Source organism: Aquarana catesbeiana, linkage group LG03 (genome assembly GCF_042186555.1).
Source record: "Aquarana catesbeiana isolate 2022-GZ linkage group LG03, ASM4218655v1, whole genome shotgun sequence".
NCBI classification, from domain to species: Eukaryota; Metazoa; Chordata; class Amphibia; order Anura; family Ranidae; genus Aquarana; species Aquarana catesbeiana.
Window position 1 is genome coordinate 524,538,408 of NC_133326.1, and position 24,917 is coordinate 524,563,324.

The 24,917-nt window shown below is 40.1% G+C and overlaps 1 protein-coding gene across 8 annotated transcripts in view; it reads right to left on the bottom strand.

Annotated features, from left to right (window-relative positions):
- TSPAN9 (tetraspanin 9) overlaps positions 1 to 24,917 on the bottom strand; it is a 556,918-nt gene that overhangs the window by 22,517 nt on the left and 509,484 nt on the right. For all 8 annotated transcript variants that reach the window (XM_073621234.1, XM_073621231.1, XM_073621235.1 and 5 more), the window contains 2 exons: positions 2,874 to 2,975; positions 88 to 219 (listed from right to left, as the gene is read on the bottom strand). In XM_073621234.1, coding sequence (XP_073477335.1) covers positions 88 to 219; positions 2,874 to 2,975 — 234 coding nt within the window. The remainder of the gene's footprint in view (positions 1 to 87; positions 220 to 2,873; positions 2,976 to 24,917) is intronic.

Below are 24,917 nucleotides of genomic sequence, written 5' to 3' on the forward strand. Positions count from 1 at the left end.
CAGGCCTCACTGGACCGTGATGAGAACATAACCTTAAGAATGCAGATGAAAAGCTGTGATAATCCCTAATGTGTGAATCAGACTTACCGTTCTCCACACTAAGCCTGTAGAGTTGTGACCACAGTCCTGGGAATTCTCCATACAGCATCGATCAGGAACTGTGTTCTCTCCCAGTACTGGGTACCAATCTGTGTAATCTGTCACCCCGCAGCAATGCATCTGTTAAAAACAAAAATATCATCATAAACATGTCAATAAAAATGTATCCATTACTTTGTACCAGATCAAAGCATGCTATGCAAAACATTCGCTGTGATAGAAGTCTTTCTCTGCTGTTAGGCTTTAAAGGTCAATGGATTCAGTGACTGCAAAGTGGCGGATCCACCCAATGACTTTTTACACCTAGGTTCTCAGCTACGCTCACCACAGTTACTGTAATGCCGCGTACACACGAGCGGATTTCTCGTCGGAAAAAGATATGACGGCTTTTCCAACGGGATTCTGCTCAAGTTTGCCTTGCATACACATGGTCAATCAAAAGTTCGCTGAAATTACAACCGTCAAGAACGCGGTGATGTAGAACACTACGACGAGCCGAGAAAATGAAGTTCAATGATGTGTCAAATTGTTTCCGAGCATGCGTAGGGATTTTGCACGTTGGAATTGCCACAGACGATCGCATTTTCGGATAGGAACTTTTCCCGACCGAAAAATTGAGAGCATGCTCTCAGTCTTTTGCTGGATGGAATTCTGCCAGCAAAAGTCCGATGGAGCATACACATGGTTGCATTTTCCAACCAAAAACTGTCATCGGTCTTTTGCGGGCCGAAATTCCGATCGTGTGTATGCGGCATAAGTGTTTATTCTCATCCTGTGAATAAATTGATTTTAACAAGCTCTTTATACACAAGTCTTCTTTAAAGACTTGTTACGTTTACTTTACTGGTCTAGTGTGGATCACCACTTTGCAGCTAGCTATGACCTGCTTTGTATTACTTTGCACGTAGCAGGTCCTATTAAGTAGAACTAAAATTGGTTTGGTGAAAATTCTGACAGGCAGAATAGACTGCAGATGTCTCTTCAGCACTCTTTTTCTGTAAATGTTTAGCTCAGTGTATATTCTCAGCATCATCACATTCGCATGCATGGGAGTTAGGCTAACTGGCCCAGCCAATTAAGGCTGAAGACTCCAAACCTGGAAGAAGATCAGGAGATGGTGAAAGCAATGGAGGGGAGGGCTGACTTTGCAGGGCTAGAGGGGATCACTTTGCTAGGGCAAGTCTGCTATTAAGTGATAAGATGCTGTGCATACTAGCACATTATGGCAATAATTTCATAGGGATCCAAAATTATTAATTTGGTCTGGGAATTTATTTCTGCTTTAAGTACATTAGTATGGCAATCAAAGTAAGTTAAAAGCAACATTTTCTGAGTTTCGTGTACAAGGGCATGCAGCTAAATAGTACAATTACAAAGATGCAACAAGATTACAGCAAGAAAACACGGCATTTGTGTAGATGGATTTTACAAGCTTGGTTGGGGCCCTCCAAAACTGGGCTGCCTACTTGCCTAAGACAGTAAAAGGAATCTAAATAACACAAGTTCCAGTTCAGCAAAAAAAGGTACACAGAATGACCAAAGCTTTTAGGGTTAAATAACTCCTACAAGCATCAGGTAGGATGCTACTCTAAAAAGGCTAAAGGAGCTTGGACTGTCTCCTAAATGGGTGCAAACATGAGCTCTTAAGCTAGCCATACATCTAGAGCCCACAGACTGAACAAGAAAAAAGCGATGCATTCTTTCATCCATGCCAAACAGTGTGGATGGAGGAATCTCCCCTGCCAGTTATTGTATTCTGACAGCTGCAGTACCTGAAGCCGCCTAAACACCTGAACAGTGACTGCATTTGATAAGACGCCTTCACTGTTGGGCTGAGAATTTTCCACCTGGCTCAGTTGAGTTTTGATGAGCCGGATGGTTTCAATAGGGTCTCTCATGGCTCAAATTTCAGACGATTCAGCAGGATTGTCCGAAACTCAAGCTTTGTATGGATAGCTTTAGCTTTTGATAAATCCCTATAGCAAACATTTAAGGGTTTCCCTGCCTCTCTAGTATCGATCTATCTATCTGTGATTATGTATGCTGTTGTCCATGTATATGGGGTATGGATAAACTCGAAAGCATGATTACGCAAGGAATAACTGTTTGCCTATACACTGGGGTTGCTTTAGAGAATCTTTTGTTACATCAAAGTAAATTCTATTTTAAAGAGCCTTCTGATTATATATTCTATAGGTCTCTAACACTGACAAAAAGTAGAAAAATGAGACAGGAGGAGCTTATTAAGATGGGGGTGTGACAGGCACCGCTCAGCAGTCTACAGAAGTGGCTAGGTGGTGACATGGAAATTTATAGATAGGCAACTCCTATCCTCATATTGATTAGTGGTTCCAAATTATTAACAACTACTGCAGTAGGGAACAGTTATTTGGAAAGATGCGGAGTGTATCTTTTGTGTCTGTTCCCTACTGCAGTAGTTATTAATAATTTGGAACCACCATGTCAGGGGTTTTGTAACATAGTCACATTTTCAACCTCGGAATAGAGACATTTATTTAGCAAACTCAGGTTTTTGTCTACAAAACCCAGGAAAATGTTACTTTGAAATATGCGCATTCATCCTGTTGTTACTGTTCCCGTTACACATTCAGCTTTAAGATTTTTCTTTTGTTTTTAATTTGAAAGGAAATCAGAAATTCAACTCTATATCTGTGTGGCAATATCCACAAATCTTATTTCTAATCAACACTGCATTTTCCACATTTCTCACAGTGCCGTGCATTAGACATGTATGGAAAAGAAAAGAAACCCACTTCAGCCTGAATAATGTTCCATGCGTTCTTCAGCCCGACATTATTCTCCGTATTGTAAAGCAATAAACCGTCTTTCAAATCCTGCTTTGCATTCTCATTGACCTAGAAGGGGAGAAAAGAAAAAAAAGACTATACAAATGAACAGAGAAATGAAAACACAGAAAACTCATTTGTTTATTCAATTTAATTCCTAAGAGCTAAAGCGAGAATAATTTTGAGCAAGAGATAAAAGAAATAAATAGATATGAAATGAGAGATAGGTGCAGCGGAGGAAGTAAAACCCCAACAGGGGCATAACCTGCTTTCCAGAGGTTTCCAGCTACATTTCCTACCATAGACATAGCTCACTGGTGCTGGAATAGCACTATAAAACTGCTCAGGCAAATAAAGCACAGTGGCCCATATTTGAGAATGTCATACCTCTAATGGTTATGAGTACTTGGATTTGTTTAAAATAGAGCTAAAGCCTCATATTTAAAAAATGTATCTGCTGCAACACCTTTGCACCTATGGTTTTCTGAAAAGTACCACAGCTACCTGTTGCTCTTGCTACTGAAGTCCGACTAATGCAGATCCCTGTGATGGTGCGGCAACGATGCTGCACTGCTCTTGAATTCAGAGCAGAATTGCCACTCTCATGTGGGTTGTACCTGTTTGTACTAATGAAAATGTTGCAGGGGGTGTGGCTATCATCATTGTCACTGCTAACTCAAAAGCCTGTAGCTTGTAAATCAGCACCTGGCCACACCTAGTCCTGCCCACTGCTTTCTGGATTGATAGCACTGTCCCTGTTGCTGAAATCCCCCCACTGTGAGCTGCAGTGTCTGGGAGGGGGGTGCATGTAAGACTTGTGTGTAACTGGATTTGGGACTTGTTTAGACTTGGCTAGTCATACAGGAGCCTTTAGTTGTACTTTAATATTTAAAGCGAATCTGCATTTTGCCTATGACCCACCATTTGCCTAATGGTAGAAGGAGTAAAAGTTTGTGTTAGGCTGCTCTAGCTGGAGGTTTCACTGGGCTAAGTACCGATCACCTGTGTCCATGAGAAAGTGCCTAGGCCTGGTGATTCAGGCACCCAGCATTCACTCTAGTGGTTAAGCAAAGAAGCGAAAGGAAGGGTTATATATTCGGGTTTGGGGGGGACAAGCTAACTATTCCAGACCCCTCTGTTATTTTGTAGATAAACATTCTATTGTTCCTTTATACCTACATTCAGCTGCAGTTCTATTCAGTAACATATGCCCCCAAAAAATTAAAAGTGTATTTTTAACCAAAATGTTTTTTCCTAGTTTTCGATTGAGTACTGAAGGATTAAACCCCTGTTGGATTTTTATGAATGTCTGTGTCCCACTGAGGAATTTTCCCTTCACTTCCTGTCATTGAGACATGAGAGGAAGTAAGTTAAAATTTCGCCAAAGTAAGGGGAAACTATATTTTATACAGTTGTTGAAAGGAACAGGTGTCACCATTGGAAGAGTTCCACTCACTTCCTGTTCTGGTATTAGCTGTAAAACCATTGTAACGAATGGACTGGTATTTGATTATTATCCATTTGCCCTCTACTATGGAACTTTGTAAGATTGATTTTTATTGAATTAAACACGTTTTCATCACCCCGCTCAAAATACTAAGCTTGTCTGACCCGCAACGCAGTACTGCTTGAGGGTCCATTGGATCTGGTGAGTTCAACCATAAAGGGGGGGGTGAATCCTGTGTTAAAAAAAATATATATATATATATATATTATATATATATATATATATATATATATATATATATATATATATATAAATACTGCGCTAGAAAACCACATATTATAAATCAAAGCTGCAACAAAAACCATCAAATACACCTATGGTGCAAGTAAACAATATTAAAATAAGTTGCGCTGAAAAATGAGCAATCACACTTAAAGTGACACAAAATAAAAATGACAAGTAATTCAATGTTAATCATTCAATCAAGTGTCCATATGCACAATGCATAAAATAATGAAAAAACAAGTGCACAATATTGGTGAATGTATGTAGTGATGAATGTAGATGAGAAGCAAAGTCCACTAAAAGTATCGATTCTCCAGTATCTATCACCATTCACTGAAGGTAAGGTTAGTGGAAGGAGAGAGACGGGTCTCAACCTAAAGAAAGAGCTCTATAAGTGGGAACCCTTACCAGAGCAGATGGACTCCCTCAAGAGCGGAGTCATAAACGCAGGCAGATTGAGCCCTCTGCGAGGACAGGTGAGTCTTCCGATGCCTCTGATCCCTCAGCGTCCTCCAATAGTGAGTGGAGATTGATTCAGCAAGGTGCGGAAAAAAGCCTGACAGATAGATGCTATAATCTGGAAAGAAACGCACTCGGGCTCAAAGCCACGAGTGTAAAAACAAAGGGACTCCAATCGTGAAGTATCATTTAAAAGGAGAGCCTTTAATGCTAATAAACAAGCGCTAGCACCCGCAATATGACACATACAAAAACTATATTAAAAACAGCCGGCTAGCTAGAAACAAACAAACATACACCCGTGTGCCAGGGGTCACATGTGGCGTGATGGTGTCAGCACAAAGCACCGCCCTACATGTTTCGTAATACCTTACATCTTCCTGGGGCATAGGCGATGTGCTGATCCATCGCTTAAATATCACACAACTACACCCAAGCCTCGGTTTCATCCGGGCGCCATGTTGTGACTCTCAAAACCAATGCAACGCAGACAGGAACCAGACCTCGATCCAGAGCTCATGGCGGTCACATAATAACAAGTAAAAGAGTTAAATGAATAAATAAATGTGGCTAATGTATTGTGTGATATTTAAGCGATGGATCAGCACATCGCCCATGCCCCAGGAAGACCTAAGGTATTACGAAACAGTTAGGGCGGTGCTTTGTGCTGACGCCATCACGCCACATGTGACCCCGGCACACTTGTGTATGTTTGTTTCTAGCTAGCCGGCTGTTTTTAATATAGTTTTTGTATGTGTCATATTGCGGGTGCTACCGCTTGTTTATTAGCATTAAAGGCTCTCCTTTTAAATAATACTTTACGGTTGGAGTCCCTTTCCCAAGTGCATCTCTTTCCAGATTATAGCATCTATCTGTCTGGCTTTTTTCTGCACCTTGCTGAAGCAATCTCCACTCACTAATGGAGGACACTGAGGGATCAGAGGCATCGGAAGACTTACCTGTCCCCACAGAGGGCTTAATCTGCCTGCGTTTATGACTCCGCTCTTGAGGGAGTCCATCTGCTCTGGTAAGGGTTCCCACTTATAGAGCTCTTTCCTTAGGTTGAGACCCGTCTCTCTCCTTCCACTAACCTTACCTTCAGTGAATGGTGACAGATACTGGAGAATCAATACTTTTAGTGGACTTTGCTTCTCATCTACATTCATCTCTCCATACATTCACCAATATTGTGCACTTGTTTTTTCATTATTTTATGCATTGTGCATATGGACATTTGATTGAATGATTAACATTGAATTACTTGTCATTTTTTATTTAGGATCCTGTGTTCACCTGTTTACAGCACCGTATCTTTTTTAGCACAGCAGCACTTGTGGAAGGAACTTGTGAAAGGAACATTTCAATTGAAAGTTTATATATACTTACAGTGGGGCAAAAAAGTATTTAGTCAGCCACCAATTGTGCAAGTTCTCCCACTTAAAAAGATGAGAGAGGCCTGTAATTGTTATCATAGGTATACCTCAACTATGAGAGACAAAATGTGGAAACAAATCCAGACAATCACATTGTCTGATTTTTGAAAGAATTTATTTGCAAATTATGGTGCAAAATAAGTATTTGGTCAATATCAAAAGTTCATCTCATAACTTTGTTATATATCCTTTGTTGGCAATGACAGAAGTCAAACGTTTTCTGTAAGTCTTCACAAGGTTGTGACACACTGTTGCTGGTACATTGGCCCATTCCTCCATGCAGATCTCCTCTAGAGCAGTGATGTTTTGGGGCTGTCACTGGGCAACACGGACTTTCAACTCCCTCCAAAGGTTTTGAATGGGGTTGAGATCTCGAGACTGGCTAGGCCACTTCAGGACCTTGAAATGCTTCTTACGAAGCCACTCCTTCGTTGCCCGGGAGGTGTGTTTGGGATCAATGTGATTGTCTGGATTCATTTCCACATTTTGTCTCTCATAAATACATTTTTGCCCCACTGTATTTGCACGTCATTTTGAACTTTCACGAACTACATGCTTGATATTAATTTGCATTTTTTTGATTAATTTTGCACTTATCTTGTATGCGCAGCACTTGCACTTTATTATATTTATTTAGGCCTGTCTGCGCTGTGGTATTTATACCCTTTTTTTCACCACTGATCTATAGGCTGCCAGGCTACCTTTGATCTGTCACATTTTGGAAAAAAACAAAAAGGACACAGCCCGGACCTGGGAGGAATCAGAGGTAGGTGGCTGTAAATGGACACAAGTCAATTTACATCTGTCTATATGGAGCTTCCGATCAAGTCCTCCTGAAAAACTGACAGGCAGACCTAATCGAAAAGCCCATATATTCCTGCCAGCTTACACCCCATCTAATACCAGACGATATATTATGTATAATAGGGATTCCAGTGATGCCAGGATTGATTCAGTGAGTCATTCTGACACATCAACAAGCCAATACAGAAACAAAATCTGTCATGGTGCCAGGAATCAGAGACCTGCTAATTTTCATTTTACTATCCCTGCCAAAGCCAGAAAGCAAACACAAAAAAATCATTCAAAATCATATTTACAAATTGACTTCTTCATTGCAGTTTATACTGATATTACAATTTAGACGTGGGTTCTCCTTGAGAAAAGTACTTCTGCAAATATTCCACATAAATTGGGTATTGTAGGTTGAGAATAAAATGGGGGGGAATGGAACAATAAGATTTTAATGGAAACATAAGACATCTCTACTCTTCAATTGCCAGGATACTACATTCTTCATTTAGTCTAAAAGAGAAGATGCAAGAATAAATATATAAGATCTGCCTTAACTTGTGATTGAAGGTGGAAGCTCTAAGTCTGTCATTCTCATCCATGCTTTGCTACCTTAAACCCAATCCTGGGATACTTTAAAAAAAAGTAATACTAAAGTAATAAAGCACCTCAGGCTGCAATGTTCATGTTCAATATGGAGTTGTCTCTTGCAGTAATTCTCCTCTGATATAATATATCCTCAGATTTCAGGGTTGAATAAGGCTCAGTTTTATTCAACCCAAAAGAGGGCGTCATCAAGGCACCCTACATTAAATGTGTAATGGAGCAGTGCTGACATAAGCCCCTCGGTTGCATCACATAACCTGTCTAGCAAATTTGTAAAAAGAAAGTATAAAAAAATACCAAAATGTACTTAAATTAAAACATGGCTTTCAACGCCTGCTGGAGAGGCAGGTGGTGTCACCGTACCTCACAGTCATATACCAGGACAGCGGTCTCAAAATGTGAGAATTGGCAGATTTGTGTTATATTTTGACATCTAGCTCTTTCTCCATGCAGTGCCGAGACACAGTGACATGACCCGCACCTCCTGAAAGTGTCAGAAGTTGGGTTCCAATGCTTGCATTTTTACATTTTTTTTTTAAATGCTGCATTTTTTGCAACTGTTTAGGTACTTTTTTCACTGGTGGTATGGGACTGTCAACTAAGCAGACCTTCCATTTTAATGGAAGGTCGCCTTTAATAGAAATGCGGGAAATTAGGGATCCTGGGTGATACAGGGGACATAACTCTCTAAGTTGTACTTCTCTGACTAATAAATTTAGACCCAGATAACATTATGCCATTATCCTAATGAGTTCAAAATTCTATAGCATGGAAGAAATTCCAGACATAGAGACCTAATTTTTCCTAACCTTTCACATTTTTCCTAACCTTTTTCAAAGAAGATTTCTTACTACCAACACTGTGTCTGCCTCTGACAAAGCTTCATTATCCATTAGGTGACAGCTTAATAAACTCAACTTGAGTTTTTTTCCTCTACTGCAAAATATAATGTCATCCTCATTAAGGAAGGGGACATCGACTGGAAATAAAAGATATAAATTTCCACCTGAAAACCATAAGTCACTTTGACCTCTGTGCCAGGATTTACATTCTGTAATAGAGTGTTGAGGGTAAATAAATAAATTAAAAATGACATTCGTGATTTATGGTTAGCAGGAGGGCAAAGGACATCAACATTTATAGGGAGCAGTAGTTTATTGCTGAGTGCATTTTCAAAATTATGATAACCATAGATTTAAAAAAAAAGCAATTAAATGGAAATTGCAATTTACACTAAATTGTTTCCCCAACAATAAAACAAAAACAGAATAACCGCTTTGTAATGTATATGTTAATAGAGCTGAACTCCAGGCGAATATAGAAGACAGAAATGAATGCAGCGCTGCAATAATGCATCATTTATTGTATTTTTTAATACAAGAGGTTTAAGTACCTTAATTTGACTTGGCACTAGCCTCTTACAATTTTCTGTATGTCAGAGTTCAGACAGGGGGTAAGGTGCCAATTAACTGTTCTGCAGTGTTTATGTGCTAACCTGGAACACGCTGATAGAAGAAGAGAGCAGAAGGATTAGCCCATCAGTTTGCTGCTTCTCCTTTCACTGTCCAGTCCCTGGCTAGCAGAGGGAAAATACCTGTTACACAATTGCAGTAGAGAAAAATCTGATTTTCTACCCTGTCAAACAGGGCTGTTTTGTTTAGCAGAGCTGTGTAAACCTTAGAAAAACATGAACAGAAATAGAAATCCTTTGCCATGTAAAACAGCTCCTTTATTTTCATCAATTTGCCTTGAGTTTTGCTTTTGTCAAATGAAGCTATAAAAAAAATATAAGCTGAAATGCACACTGGCACTACACACTGCTTCCTCTGTCACAGCTGGCCATAAAATCCCCAACTCGGGCCAGATGCTAGGGGGAGCATTGACATTACTCCATACATCATGTGGCACTACGACTGCATGCTAGACCCCGACACTGTCACATGGAAGGAGGTCTCATGCACTCCAATACCAGAGCATTGACACTGGTTGCAATAGAGGAAGTGGTGAGGCAGTGCCATCAAAGTGAATATCAGTGGGTGGGGGGCCCTTTCCAAAAGCACTCTCACTTTGCCCTGAATGGGCAATCCTTTCTATTTAATTGACCTGCAATAAGTATAGACATAAGTAATTCTGATACTTGTCTATTACTCATTTATCACATGCATGGTTTGGTCTAAAGCCAGACAACTAGCATTTTTTTAAGAAGACCAACAATGGTAGCCGCAATACTTCTCTAACAGCAGATAAACTTTAATCACTGGGTGCTCAAGAGAGGAATGATAAACTAGAAAAAACATTTTACAATCAATAAGTGTTATCAGGTTTAAAAATCACGATCTAGAAAAGCTAGGGGCACGAACTGAACATTTAAATAAGTCGACAAAGTCAAATACATGGGCCATGAGCACGAGGGGACTTTTCAAGGATAGCTTTTTAAAACATCCGCTTGTTTAAAAGAGGGCATCAGTTCATCCAAAATGGTTTGTTAGCTGCATTTCTTCCCCGCTAATGCTCTCGACAGCAGCCTAGTCAAAGGAGTACTTCTCAATTAATGGTCAGTGGAGCGTACTTAATGCAAGGTCTGTGAACCGAACACGCCTGATGAAAAGCCAATTGAGCATCGCTCACAACTTGTGGACAATAAACATCTGGATTTTATGAAGCTCCTCTACTCAGGATATTATACTTTTAGAATCCTTATTATACACCCGGGAAATTTTTTAGGTGGGGTTAATTAATGGGTAATTGGTAAGTTAGTGATGACTACAAAGATGATTAGTAATTTTAGCTGGTAATACTGAAGCACTGGCAGACAGGACTTTGTAGTAAAGTTATTTGACTGACCTTCAAGGTGTTGCTTACTGCATAAATTGGAACTAGTGTCTGCGGGACATTAAGGGTCAGCTCTGCTTCTTCCCCAGGGCCCAATTATATAGTATCTGTATTAAATCCTAGTTTCAGTGATTTTTATTTTGAGATAGACAGCCCAGCTTAATCAAAAAATGTAAAATGCAGCTCTGGCTACAATTATCTGCTTCTCTTCAATGTTGTCCCCCGAAGACTAAACTTTCAAGGTCTAACAAGCCCTGGGCATTATGGACCCGCACCTCATATCCTCATGCGCTCTGTACTCACAGTATAACACTGTAGAGAGTGCCATTGATGTGTATAAGTCACGTCTTCACCTGGAAACTCAAACAGGGACCCTTGAAGGCTAATCTTGTCGAAAAAGTGACAAAGTTTAGATCAAGTTCCAACTTAGATATGCTTCTGCTTTATAAAAAAAAGACACACATAATGAAAAAATGTATATATTTTCACATTGTGTATGTTTGTTACTTTTGCACTCCCACATTTAAGCTGGGGGGGGGGGGGCTTTGCACATATAATGCAAATTAAGAGGCTCATTTTAATGTAGACCTTTCCAGCCACATACACTTACTTTGCGTTTGCTCACCCATGGCTTGCTTTGCTGCTGGGAGCGAAAGGAAATCCATGTGTTAACTACAAGTCAATGGAGTTGTAGCTTACATGGGGATATGGACTCCCTGTTTGTCAGCCCTAATTGGTCCAGAGTTGTCACGTTAAGCTAGTAACATGTTCCTCCATACTCAGATGTGCTGGGTATTTCTTTAGGTTCCTGGCACTGAACTGATCAGTGGGGAAGCAAGAAAAATATATACTGCAGGGGACCGACGTTAAAGCAAACCCTTTGCTTTACCTTTGCACAGCACAGGTTTGCTTTTAGCTCTTGCAAAAGAGCTTATGAAATGGCTTTCTACTCAAGGCTCCAGTGGGTAAATGGGGCAACAAAGGAGCATGGAGAAGGTAAGTATCAATAGCAGAGAATCTAGGATATAAAGAGAACCTATTACTTTGTCCTGTAATCGACAAAGTGACAGATTCACTATAAAATGATCCCTCTAGATTGTAAGCTCTAACGAGCAGGGCCCTCTAATTCCTCTTGTATTGATTTGTATTGTAAGTGTACTGTCTGCCCTCATGTTGTAAAGCGCTGCGCAAACTGTTGGCGCTATATAAATCCTGTTTAATAATAATTAATAATAATAATAATAAAATACAGCAGGTACAATGTGATTCATCGCATTTTGTCAATAACAGCTTGATCAGGGGCCTGTGCCCTTGATCACATCATTAATGACGAAATGTGTTGGGCAGAGTCCCGGCGCAAGCCTAGTGTGTGATGGCTTGGAGGGTTGCAGCTGCTGGCTGGCGGTGGATATTGTGGTGAGACACACATAAACAGTAATGCGTGTATTTATGCACTCTTTTTGATCTTTGTGTTTGTTTAACCTCTTGCCGACCGCCCGCCGTCAAACGGCGGCAGAATGGCTCCCCTGCACGAATCGCAGTAGATGTATGGCGGCCGCTTTAGGGGTATAGGGGGCTGAGGAGCTAATGCGCGTGCCGGTGGCCGTGATGTCGGCCGTGCACCCGTGATCACTCCTGACAGAGCCAGAACGGGGATGTGTGTGTGACACACACACATCCCCGTTCTGGCAGGGGAGAGGAGACAGATCGTGTTTTCCTAGTATACAGGAACAATGAGCGGTCTCCTCCCCCAGGCAGTCCCCTTCCCCCTACAGTTAGAACACACTGAGGGAACATATTTAACCCCTTGATCGTCCCCTAGTGTTAACCCCTTCCCTACCAGTAACATTTATACAGTAACCAGTGGCTATCTTTAGCTCTGATCTCTGTATAAATGTCAATGGTCCCAAAAAAGTGTCAAAAGTGTCCGATCTGTCCGCCGCAATGTCGCAGTCCCAAAAAAAATCGCAGATCGCTGCCATTACTAGTAAAAAAAAAATTAAATAATAAAAATGCCATAAATCTATCCCCTAATTTGTAGACGCTATAACTTTTGCGCAAACCAATCAATATACGCTTATTGCAATTTTTTTTTACCAAAAACATGTAGAATAATATATATCGGCCTAAACTGAGAAAGACTTTTTTTTTTTTAATGGGGATATTTATTATAGAAGAATATACAAAATATATTGTGTTTTTTTCAAAATTGACAGCCTTTTTTTGTTTATAGCGCAAAAAATAAAAACCACAGAGGTGATCAAAAACCACCAAAAGAAAGCTCTATTTGTGGGAAAAAAGGACATAAATGTTGGGTACAGCGTCGCACGACTGCGCAATTGTCAGTTAAAGCGACGCAGTGCTGTATCACAAAAAATGGCCCCAGTCAGGAGGGGGGTAAATTCTTCCATGGCCTAAGTGGTTAACACATACTTTGTAAGTGTAATTATTACTTGATTTTAATCATTTAAAATGTCTAGCGGTGAGCACTATATCCTGTTCCCCTAGTGCCTTATGGTTTGGCATAAGTGAGTGAGGCTGAGTCTGACAAGCCACCTGCTGTTTGATCCTGGGACCAGGAGGTTTATTCTGAAAAGCCTGTTTCGGTGAGGGACAAGCTTCATAGTGAGATGTTTGATGCTTACCCCATCTTCCTGGCTCTGACTGCCCTTGGATTTAAAGAGATAAACATGTTTTCATGTTTGTGGTGAAACAGTAGAGGTGTGGGGACATCTGAGAGGGGTCAGTGGAGGTCTCACGTGGAGATTATGCATTGTTATATTATCTCACAAGTGCTTTTGGACTGTTTTATTTTTTACTTTTCTTAAAAAATTTGCGCTGAGCACTCTTTTTTTCATTAACATATTTATATTGTAACACTGCCAAATGAGTGATTGTTCATTTAACTGTTTTGTTCATGATGCTAGTAAACACTTAGAACATCACTTTTTTTTTACATTTTTACACGTTTGAAGTGTCTTATCATCACTGCTTGTATTTACAGCTTACACATTTTTTTCTGATCTGCTAGCAAATGTATTTACACATAAGCTTCAGAAGATCAGAAACTGTGATAAAATTATTTAAACTGTTACTAAACCCAGGACCTTGCTTCATTCACTATATCTGGTCTACCACAGTACACACAGCATGGAAATGCAGTTATTTTAGTAAATATAAACTGCTTTACCTTTTCTCACCAGCAGTATATGGCAGTCTGATAACTTCTATCAGTGTCTGGTTAAAGCTTGTAGGAGGAGTTTTCATTCTACTCTGACTATCCTATGAGGCTGCAGGATCCCTGACCCTGTCTGGACAGTGCCGATTGGCCCTGTGTTGGTCACATGCACCCTCCCTAGCAATACACACCAAATTGAACATGTGCAGAGTGCCTTCGAGGCTCTGTACTATCAGTAGATGGATTGAGGATAGTAGAAGAAGGGGAGGATCAGAGAAGACAGGATCAAACAACCTTTTTACACAATGCAGAGGAATAACCCCTTAGGTTTCATAGAGAGTATAACAAGCATGCTTCACTGCATGTACAGACTGATTTTACTGTTGTGCGTTTGGTAACACTTTGAGGGGTCTGCAAAAGGCCTAGTTCTAAAGCATTAAACTTGACTTTCACCAAACATTCACCAACGGTGACTCAATCACTTTCTTCTAAAACACATGCACCAGGAAGATTCACCTGCAGGGAATGTTTGGTGACTGATAGGGGTTGATTTACTAAAGGCAAATAGACTATGCACTTTGCAAAGTGCAGTTGCCCTCTACAAGTGCAGTTGCTCCAGAGCTTAGAAAATTAGGTAAGGCTTCACTTTGCAAAGAGTACCCAATCATGTGCAAGGAAAATTAAAAGAAACAATATTTTTGCTTGTGATTTATTGGATGATGGAAGTCAGCAGAGCTTCTGCTCGTTTACTAAGCTCTGCAACTGGACTTTGCAAAGTGCACAGTCTTTTTGCCTTTAGTAAATCAACCCCTCAGAGTCACTGCTTTATAAATATACTCTATTTCATGTTCAAATTACAGCAATAATCTAATGGCTAGCTATTGCAGTCTGAAAATCCTCATTTTTCACTGCACTGTAGTAGGGTGTTTACAGTCAGCAGGTAATAACAAATGATACGCCTGAATTTGAGCATCGCTTGCAATTATGGGGCTGTTTGTGAACTCCTAGAGGGCGATAAGCGCTTCAGGCAGTCAGAGGTTCTCATTAAAGCAAAAGTGGAAAATCTCTCTACCATTAGGACTGATCCTTTCTTCTGCTATGAAGAAGAGGAAAAGATCAAAGTATAGCACAGGCACTGCTGTCATAAGGCTCAGGCTACTCACTTGAGGCTGGGCAGATATCTTTCTGCCAGTCATTCCTAAAGAGACATTTGCCCCCCTATGGCCATCATTACTAGACAAGCCCATAAGGCTCTGTTGACATCTAGGCATTGCTATTTTACAGGCGTTTTTGCAGAGTTTTGCAGCGTTTTTGTACAGGCATTTTCAAGGTTAAAATGTCACCAATGTAAAAGCAGTAAACCTGTAATCTGACAAAAAAGCTCATGTACTTTTTTGGGCGACGGGTGTTTTGCTTTAAGCGACAAAACGCTCAGATGTGAACAGGGGCCATTGAAATGAATGGGATTTGTCCTGTTAGGAGCTTTTAGAGCTGATGCGTGAACGGAGCCTAATGCCCTGTACACACGATCGGTTTTGCCGTTGGAATAAACTCTGAAGGTTTTTCCGATGGAGTTCCGACGGAATTCTGCTCAAGCTGTCTTGCATACACACGGTCACACCAAAGTCTGACCGTCCAGAACGCAGTGACGTACAACACGTACGACAGGGCTGGAAAAAGGAAGTTCAATAGCCAGTAGCCAATAGCTTCCGTCTCGTACTTGCTTCAGAGCATGCTTCATTTTTGGTACGTCGGAACAGCATACAGACGAGCGGGTTTCCCGATAGTAATTAGTTCCGTCGGAAAAAATTAGAACATGTTCTCTATCTAAGTCTGTCAGAATTTTCGACGGAAAAAGTCCGATGGAGCATACACACGGTTGGAATATACGATGAAGAGCTCCCGTTGGACTGTTTCTGACGGACATTCCGCTCGTGTGTACGCGGGAAAAAGAGTTCCAGCTGGCTAACTAGAACACAACCTCTCCCTAGCTAGACTTCTGCCTATTACCATCTGTAGTTACAGTTTAGGTAAGGGCGCAGCTGCACTGCAGAACACAACTACTGTGCACGTAACTGTTTTGTGCATATGTAAATAATAGGCAAAAACTGATATAATTAAAGAACATCTAAAGGCAAAGGTTTCAATTTTGGATAGAGTGGTGTAAGGGTTAGGACATCGGTCGGGGTTTTTTTTTTTTGTTTGTTTTTTTATTCCTGCCTGTTTCTGTGCTGGAGAGATTCACTGTCTTGATTTGTCCCCAATGGTACACAGATGGCAAAATCCTGACAGCTTTTAACCATTCCCTTCTCTATCCAAAATAGAAAAAAACATTTTAGCTTTACTGTAAGTAAATAAATAATTTAGAATACACTGTACTAATGGCTGATAATTTCCTGTACTTAAAAGAAAATGACAATTTTAAACGTTTAAAACTGAAAAATCCCCCAAAAAATATTCATCACTTGAGTGACCTTAGGAGCACTGAAAATAAGGTTTTTTTTTCAAATATATATCTGTAGGTAAAACAGTTTATTAATATTATTTATTTATTTTTACTCAGTATTCCAAAGGCAGTTTCTTTTTTGTTTTTTTTTAACATGTGACCAGCAGCAGAGGACTAGAAACTCCTCCTGCTTACGATTCCCTGTAGAAAGGCTGGGAAAGATTTGGGTCATGTGACAGCTGTATATTGATTAGGAAAAAGGTACTTAGATGTTTTTTGTTTTTTTATTAAAATAATTACAGTGTCATCATTAGAGTTGTCACCTCATCCCTTTAAAACCGGACACATATTCATTCCACAGGTTCTGTGGCTGATTAAGGTGGTAATTAAACTCACTTGGTGTCTTATCTGCATTAAATTAGCCTCAGAACCTGTGTAATTCATATGTGTACGGGTTTAAAGGGATGAGGTGGCAACTCATCACCCACATACAGAAATTGAAGGGACAATGCAAATTAAACCGTGTGTTTAGTATCACTTTAAAGGTATTGATTCTCAGAGAGATGACAATATTCTCCCTGACATTGCCTCCATCTACTTATCTCTCTAGAAGGACAGAGCCATCTTAGTTCAAGCATCATCCAGGGTCAGCATCTCCTGCCTGGACTTGAGATGCTGACTCAGAGCATACATAATCATGTAAATCCTAGGCCTCTGTAATGTTTGACTATTATCACAAACGGCTGACATCCTGTCAGCAAGACTTTCTACAAAGCTACAATTTGGCAGTCTGATCACTGGGGGAAAGGAGATTGAGGAATTTCTTCTTACTACCTGCCAGCAGACTGTTGACACCATCCTGGCCTAGGCAAAATCACTTGACAGGGCCTAAAAAATAAAGAAGGCCAAGTTTGTTTGAAAGTTATACTCATGGTGTATCTTGGGAAATGGCATGTATTTTTGTAGTGTCGACTTATTACTAAAAGATCTACTTTAGGAAAACATCCAACTGATTCAGCTGGCTACAGGTAACAACTTTATGTCTGTAAGCCCTTCCTGAGGCTAGTAGACATCCTTAGGACAAGCATTTCTGATTAGGTCACATTTTTCTTGTTCCTGGTCTCTCTTACATAGTTCAACCCAAACATGGATATTCATAGAATGTTCCTTTATAAGGAAAATTGTTAAGTGGCCAGATCCTGCTTGTAAAATTGACCACTATCTTAGGTTTGTAGCAACCTTTAGGATCTCACCTATCAGAACTTGATCATCCACAAGGCAACCTGGGCAGAAGCCTATAGCATAGTGGATGTCCAGGGGGGCTCAGCTACCTCCTTCATTCTCCTGCTGTAAACCTGGGGACATCAAAATTGGTCAAAGATGTGCACCTGTTGGTCATTTCATAAAGTTGGTCTCTGATGAGGCTATACTAGTACAGACAATGCAAATATGATGGCTTCTCTGTGTCTATTTCAATTCTTATTGCTGTCAATCTAACAGATAGGGAAGGGGATAAGCTGCTTCCTTGCCTAGGGCCCCATTCTGCTTTAATCTCTCTGTCTCCTCTCTCCTGTATAGTAAAGAAACAAGATCCTAGTCACAGATTCTTGGCACCAGTCCTCTGAGACAACACCTATACATTTTTCGAACACTGGGACACAGAACTGATATTGCAGCAGTAAACTTTCATCTCCCTGTAGATTTAATAGAGTTTTAATTGGTCTAAATGGGACCCATTACTTTGTCCGTCATTACAAACTCCACTTTTGCTCAGAATCGCTGCCATAACTTTGAAGTTCTCCTACGGCATCATTAAGTCTCTCAAATCCTGTTAGATGCAACAGCAATTGCTTTTCCAAATAAGACATCCTTATAAACATCCTTCCACTTTGATATGCAAATGCCTTCTACATAAATGGAGGAATGCCGGTAACGATAAGAAAAGTGATTGTTCGTCAATAGTACTTGTTCCTTCCCCAGAAATATCTTAAAAGCAATAAGACAGCAGATAAAAAAAGAAGCAATTTTGTTGTTTTTTTTTCTAATTTAATATGCTTCCTTTGTTTTTAACAGCTACACAAACCTTCTGTCAGCTGAACTGCATTTAATCCTAACCTGAGATATAAATCTTAAATATCCCTTTAAGCTTAAAAGATTTTTCTAAATTGCATCATTAGTAAAAAGTATAAAGTCGATATAATATATATATATTTATATGGTAAGGGGGTCAGGCAGCAGCGGTAAGCATGCCCAAGACAGGGACACACAGGTGTAGTTCAAGTGTATTTGTCCTGCACATTTATTCAGAAAGTCAATAAACAAACACAATTTGATGCACTGGGGCTTTGCACAGGAAGCCCATAGCTTGAAACAAACAAAACATTTGTTCAAGCCACTATCTAAACTTTTGTTAGCTGCTGACTAACAGAGTACCCCCAAATCAAATAGACAGGGCTTTAAGCACCCTAAGCACACTATCAGATCCTAACATAAGTATATATATATTTTTTTTTTGAGGCCTGCTATCTGGAGCCCAGAGGCTTTGTAGAGTTTTAGGTGGGATAAGGCCTCTAGTTTAAGGTTCAATCAAAATTGGACTTTGAACTAGAGACTTTATCCCACCTAATACTCTACAAACCCTCTGGGCTCCAAGTATCAAGCTTTACAAAAAAATATATATTTATTTTAGGAGACTTTTAGGCCCACTGCTTGTGTTACAATATGATTGTACAATCTCTTTTAGATCTACCAACAAGTATGTAATGCAGAGGACTGCATAATTGGTTTCAAATTGATTAGATAGTTTAGGTAGGTCCTCATATTACATAGCTTAGCTAGAACTAAAGTTGATTGTACAGAGACTGTATGGTCAGATTGTAACATGTGTATTGAGCCTTAAGTTGTTCCTTAAAGTGTTACTAAAACCACAACCATAAAATTAGTCTGTATATGCAGTAAAGCATGCTTGTTATATTCACAGTGGAACCTAAGGGGTAATCCTCTGCATTGTGTAAAAAGGCTGTTTGATCCTGTATGCACAGATCCTCCCCTTCTTGCAGAAAGGTCCCTTTCCTTTTCTTGCGTTGCAGTTACTGGAATCAGGTTGCACATGCTCAGTTTGGTGTGTATTGCTAGAGAGTTTTTTTTTCTTGGGAGCGTGCATGTGATCAGCACTGTCTAGACAGAGGGTCAGGGGTCCTGCATCCTGATAGGATAGCCAGTGCAGTATGAAAACTCCTCCTACAAGCTTTAACCAGACACTGATAGAAGTCACAAACTGCTATATACTGCTGATGAGAAAAGGTATTTAGCAGTTTTTATTTACTAAATTAATTGCATTTCCATGTTCTGTGTACTGTGGTAGACCAGATATAGTGAATGCAGGGTTCTGGGTTTAGTAACATTAAGTGGCATGTTCTTTGTGCGATTGTTAGATTTTTTTCCCAAGGACCTGGGGCTAAAATCCACCAAATAAGTTGCCTTCTAAATAGCTGTCCAATGAGTCTCTTGCTGTCTGTACTAGGGAGGAATTACTGGAGCTGTGATAAACCTATGCCCTAGTGAGGTCCTGTCCAGAGAAAGCATGATTTAATAAATTGCCATGGTACATGTGCTGCCCATCTGAACCTACAGGACTTTAAAAAGTATGTAGGCAGAACTATCCACAGATACGTGTGTAGTAAAGTTATAAAACAGCAGATAAATCTCTAGTGATGTAATTCCATGATTTATCCTCTTATATTACATATACAGTACTCTATGTAATGCACAAATTGTATGTGGGATTTACTAAAAGCAAATAGACTTTGCAAGTGCAGTTGCACTCATTTTCCCCAAAGCTTAGTAAATGTGGTGATGCTACACTTTGTAAAGAATACCCAATCAGGTGCAAGGAAAATAAAAAGATAGTATTTTTGCCTGCACGTGATTGGATGATGGAAATCAGCAGAGCTTCGCCACATTCATTAGCTCTGGGGAAAATTACTGCAAATGCAGTTTCAAGGTGCACAGTCTATATGCCTATAGTACATGGATATAGTATGCAGGAACAATATGGCAGTTGTGAAAAGTATTATATATATATATATATATATATATATATATATATATATATATATATAAAATATAAAAATGTATGCAGTTAACACACATAATGATATTATTCACTATATGACTTTCTTTTCTTACGTTGCAAGCCTTGATTTTGATTTTTGTCTATATTACCATGCAAGCTGATTGAGCTGTCCAGAAAAAGTGATAGACAGGGGTTGGGTTGGGACAAACTACAACACTGTTAGGGGTGAAAACAAAGTTTACCATTGTTTCCCCCGGCTTAAAGGATATCTAAACCCAAAAGCAATAGAATGTAATATATTCCAGCTTACCATCCTTAGATATGGTGGCTGCATTCGTTTTCATTTCTCAGGTTAACATTTTCAGCAACTACAGACCTGTTGACCTCGCCAGAAATGCAGTGTCCTTGTCACTTCCTGTGAGATGAACTGAAAGCACTAATAATCTTATGTTCTTCTGTAAACTACTTCCCAGTCACATGTAAAGGAGATGAGGACATATTTGTAGTCTAATCTGGATGACAATCATGGTTCCCTCCATAGTTACCGTGGAGTGAGTGAGGGTAGCCAACGTAGGAAATAAAGTGTGCTCACCGATTATAAGGAAAAAAGCCCAAATAAATAAAGCGAATGCAGCCTCCTCAGCAAAGGACTGGTAAGCTGCAATCTATACAATTTTCTTTTGGATATAGATATGCTTTTATTATTAAAGCACCCATTGTTGTATTTTAGTTTGTCTCAGCCCTTGCCACTGTTGCTTTTCACTGGACAGCTTGGCTTGCATTTAAATGTGCAGAAAATTATACATAAAGACACGTTAAATAAAAACAAGAATTTATATATTATTACTGTCATCACATGTATTACCCCATATCTTTATCAAAATATACTTTTTATGACTTTTGCCCTTTAAAGGGGTTATAAATCCTCAAGGTTTTTCACCTTAATGCATTCTATGCATTAAGGTGCATTCTATGCTCCAGCCGCTATCTCTGGTCATCATTGACCAGAGATAGCGGCTCCCACTGCTGTTAATCAAAGCCAGTGACACGGGGAGCCAGGGGGCAGAGCCGAGTCCTGCTGTCTGTGTCAATAGACGCAGCAGCAAGACTCGCCCACACGAGTTCGGGTCTCCGAGGGGGCACTCAAGAAGAGGAGGAGCCAGGAGCACCGCTGGGGAAGCCCAGAAGAGGAGGATCAGAGCCCCTTTGTGTAAAACCCTTGCACAGAGGAGGTATGTATGAAATGTTTGTTATTTTTTTTTAAAAATGAACCTTTACAACCCCTCTTCAGCACCGGCCTATTGTCAAATGACGTCCACAGATGGGATCTCCCATCCTGGGTGGACGTCATATGACGGCCTCGGGTTCCCGGCCGCCTAGGGGGCGCGCGCGCGCCCGCCGCGTTGCTCGGGACCCGGTGCGTGTGCCCGGCGGCCGCGATGTCCGCCAGGCACCCGCGATTGCCCGTTAACCGGGCCGGACCGTGGATCTGTGTGTGTAAACACACAGATCCACGTCCTGTCAGCTCAGAGGAGACCGATCTGTGTACCCAGAACGGAGGAACACTGATCGGTCTCCTCCCCTTGTGCGTCCCCTCCCCCTACAGTTAGAAGCATTCCCTAGGAAACACATTTAACCCCTCCCCGCCCCCTAGTGGTTAACCCCTTCACTGCCTGTCACATTTACACAGTAATCAATGCAATTTTATAGCATTGATCGCTGTATAAATGTGAATGGTCCCAAAAATGTGTCAAAAGTGTCCGATGTGTCCGCCATAATGTCGCAGTCACGAAAAAAAATCGCGATCGCCGCTATTACTAGTAAAAAAAATAAATAAATATTTTTTTTTTAAAATGCCATAAATCTATCCCGTATTTTATAGACGCTATAACTTTTGCGCAAACCAATCAATATACGCTATTGCGATTTTTTTTACCAAAAATATGTAGAGGAATACGAATCGTCCGAAACTGAGGAAAAAATTAGTTTTTTTTAAAAAAAAAATTGGGATATTTATTATAGCAAAAAGTAAAAAATATTGTGTTTTTTTCAAAATTGTCGCTCTTCTTGTTTATAGCGCAAAAAATAAAAACCACAGAGGTGATCAAATACCACCAAAAGAAAGCTCTATTTGTGGGGAAAAAAGGACGTCAATTTTGTTTGGGTACACGACCGCGCAATTGTCGTTTAAAGTGCGACAGCGCTGAAAACTAAAAATTGGTCTGGGAAGGAAGGGGGTGAAAATGCCTGGTATTGAACCGGTTAACATGCCTTCTTATATACAATCATTTTTTTTCATCTATATAGCTAACTATTTGGAACGATGTTCCCCAGCACAGTCAGTGTCTATTCTTAAAGTGGTTCTAAAGTGTTTTTTCTTAAATTAAAACAAAAAAGAGGTTTATACACACCTGCTCTGTACAACAATATTGCAGAGAGGTCCCTTACCTCTTCTTTAGCAGTCCCCCTCTGGTGCTCTCTCATCCTCCTTCCTTGTTTTTTTAATGCAGAGAATACATTAAGGTCAAAAACACCTATACTTTAGAGCCACTTTAAATTGTAATGTTTGCTGAAGGTACAATGTCTATTGTTGAATCGTTTTATGGTATTGATGATCTGTCTAATATAGCTCATCGCAAGCCAACTATTAATCAGAAATATGAAATGCTTCATCAAGAGAATCCAGAGGCTATTCAAAACTATCCTGCATTAGTGGAATCACTTCTTTTTTATAGACAGCTTCCATTCATTTCCAATTCCTTTTTGAAATGCTAATGCACAGAAAATCCTCTGGCAATATATACACAGTCATTTTACTATTCAATGTCCTCATTTTGTACAAAAATATCAGTTATGACATATTTTGATGACAGATGTTTGTTATTTTCAAGCAGTGTGCGTTGAGTAAAATATGCATGAATGTGCTATCAGGAGTCCAGTGTTGTGGAGTATTAAACATTTGTACCAGTGGAAAGAAATCTTGGAGAGGATAGATTTAAAACAGACATGTGCTTTGCTCATGACCCACTGTTCTGTACAGCCAAAGGGGTGATGAAAGACCCTCTTCTTATGATCCAAAACACTCTAGGTGGAGTTTACACAGGGCTGAAGGCTCTCTCTCCAACCCCCATATGACTGCACTGAGCCAATCACCAAGCACCAGCCATGTCGCATGGGAAGTGGAGGAATAGACACATGCTTCTTCATACCCAGTATATGCTGACTGAATGGAAAGCAAAAGAAAGGTACGTTCTACTGGGGTGGAAAGCATTAAAGTGAACCTGTTGCTTTGCCCTATATGTGCAAAGTGCAGGTTTGTATTAAAGGGCAGTGACGTTCATTACTAATTTTCAGTATGGCAGCTTAGGTTCAGTTGAAAACCTTGTTTGTTTCCTCCAAATGTACCTGTTTCCTTTTACAGTCCAAAAATATGGAGAAAAAGAGACAACTGAAAGACCTCTGTTATCTCCCAGTCACCCTAAGGGAGAGACTGTACCCAAGTTTCCAAGTTTATCCACTGTGACCATTATCACTCTTCCAGTTGGATATTCTTATGTATGTAATATTATAGCAGTTTTAGATGGATTGAAAACTCTTTGGGATGTGGGTCTAGACAAATTTACAAAGAAATGTTTACTTTTCTAATAAAACACTATACTTATTTTTACAGGGTCTTTCTCCACTGAGCACCAATGCAGGGGTGCACTTCACAATGGCCCCTAATGTAAGAGGCACTTCTCATTGACCAGTGATTGTAAGTGAAACCTTCCCTACTGATTAGCAATGTAACAGGGCCTTTCTCCACTCATCCACAATGTAAGGGTGCACTTCTCAACTGACCACCAATGAAAGAGGGCGCTGTTCCACTGACCGCCAAAGTAAGAGGGAACTTACCATCAATGAAAGAAGGAACTATTCCACATACCACCAATAAAAGGGAATACTGTCCTCCCTGACCACTAATATAATAAGGCACTTCTTCATTGACTACCAATGTAAGGGGCACTTCCCAACAGACCACCAAAGTATGAGGGCATTTCTTCACTTACTACCAATGTAAGGGGAACATTCCCACTGACCACCCAATGTAAGGGGCACTTCTCAACTAACCACCAGTGTAAGGGAGGAAGATCCCACTGATCACCAATATAAGGAGGCCCTACATTGATTACCAATGTAAGGGGACACTACACTGACCATCAATGTAAGGCAGCACTTAACCATTGATCATCAATGAAAAGGGCAATTACAAAATTCACTGCCTGTAATTCCTTTCTGGCCATTATAATTATTAATACATTTTATATTACAAAAAAATCTGTAATATTTGAGCAACAGGTGTTAAAAAAATGTCAGCCCTAAATGTCACATACTCTATGTAGGTCACAATCTCTATTTATAATTACATCCACAACCTACTGATCATGGTAAAGTAACATATAGTGTAGGTATATTAGT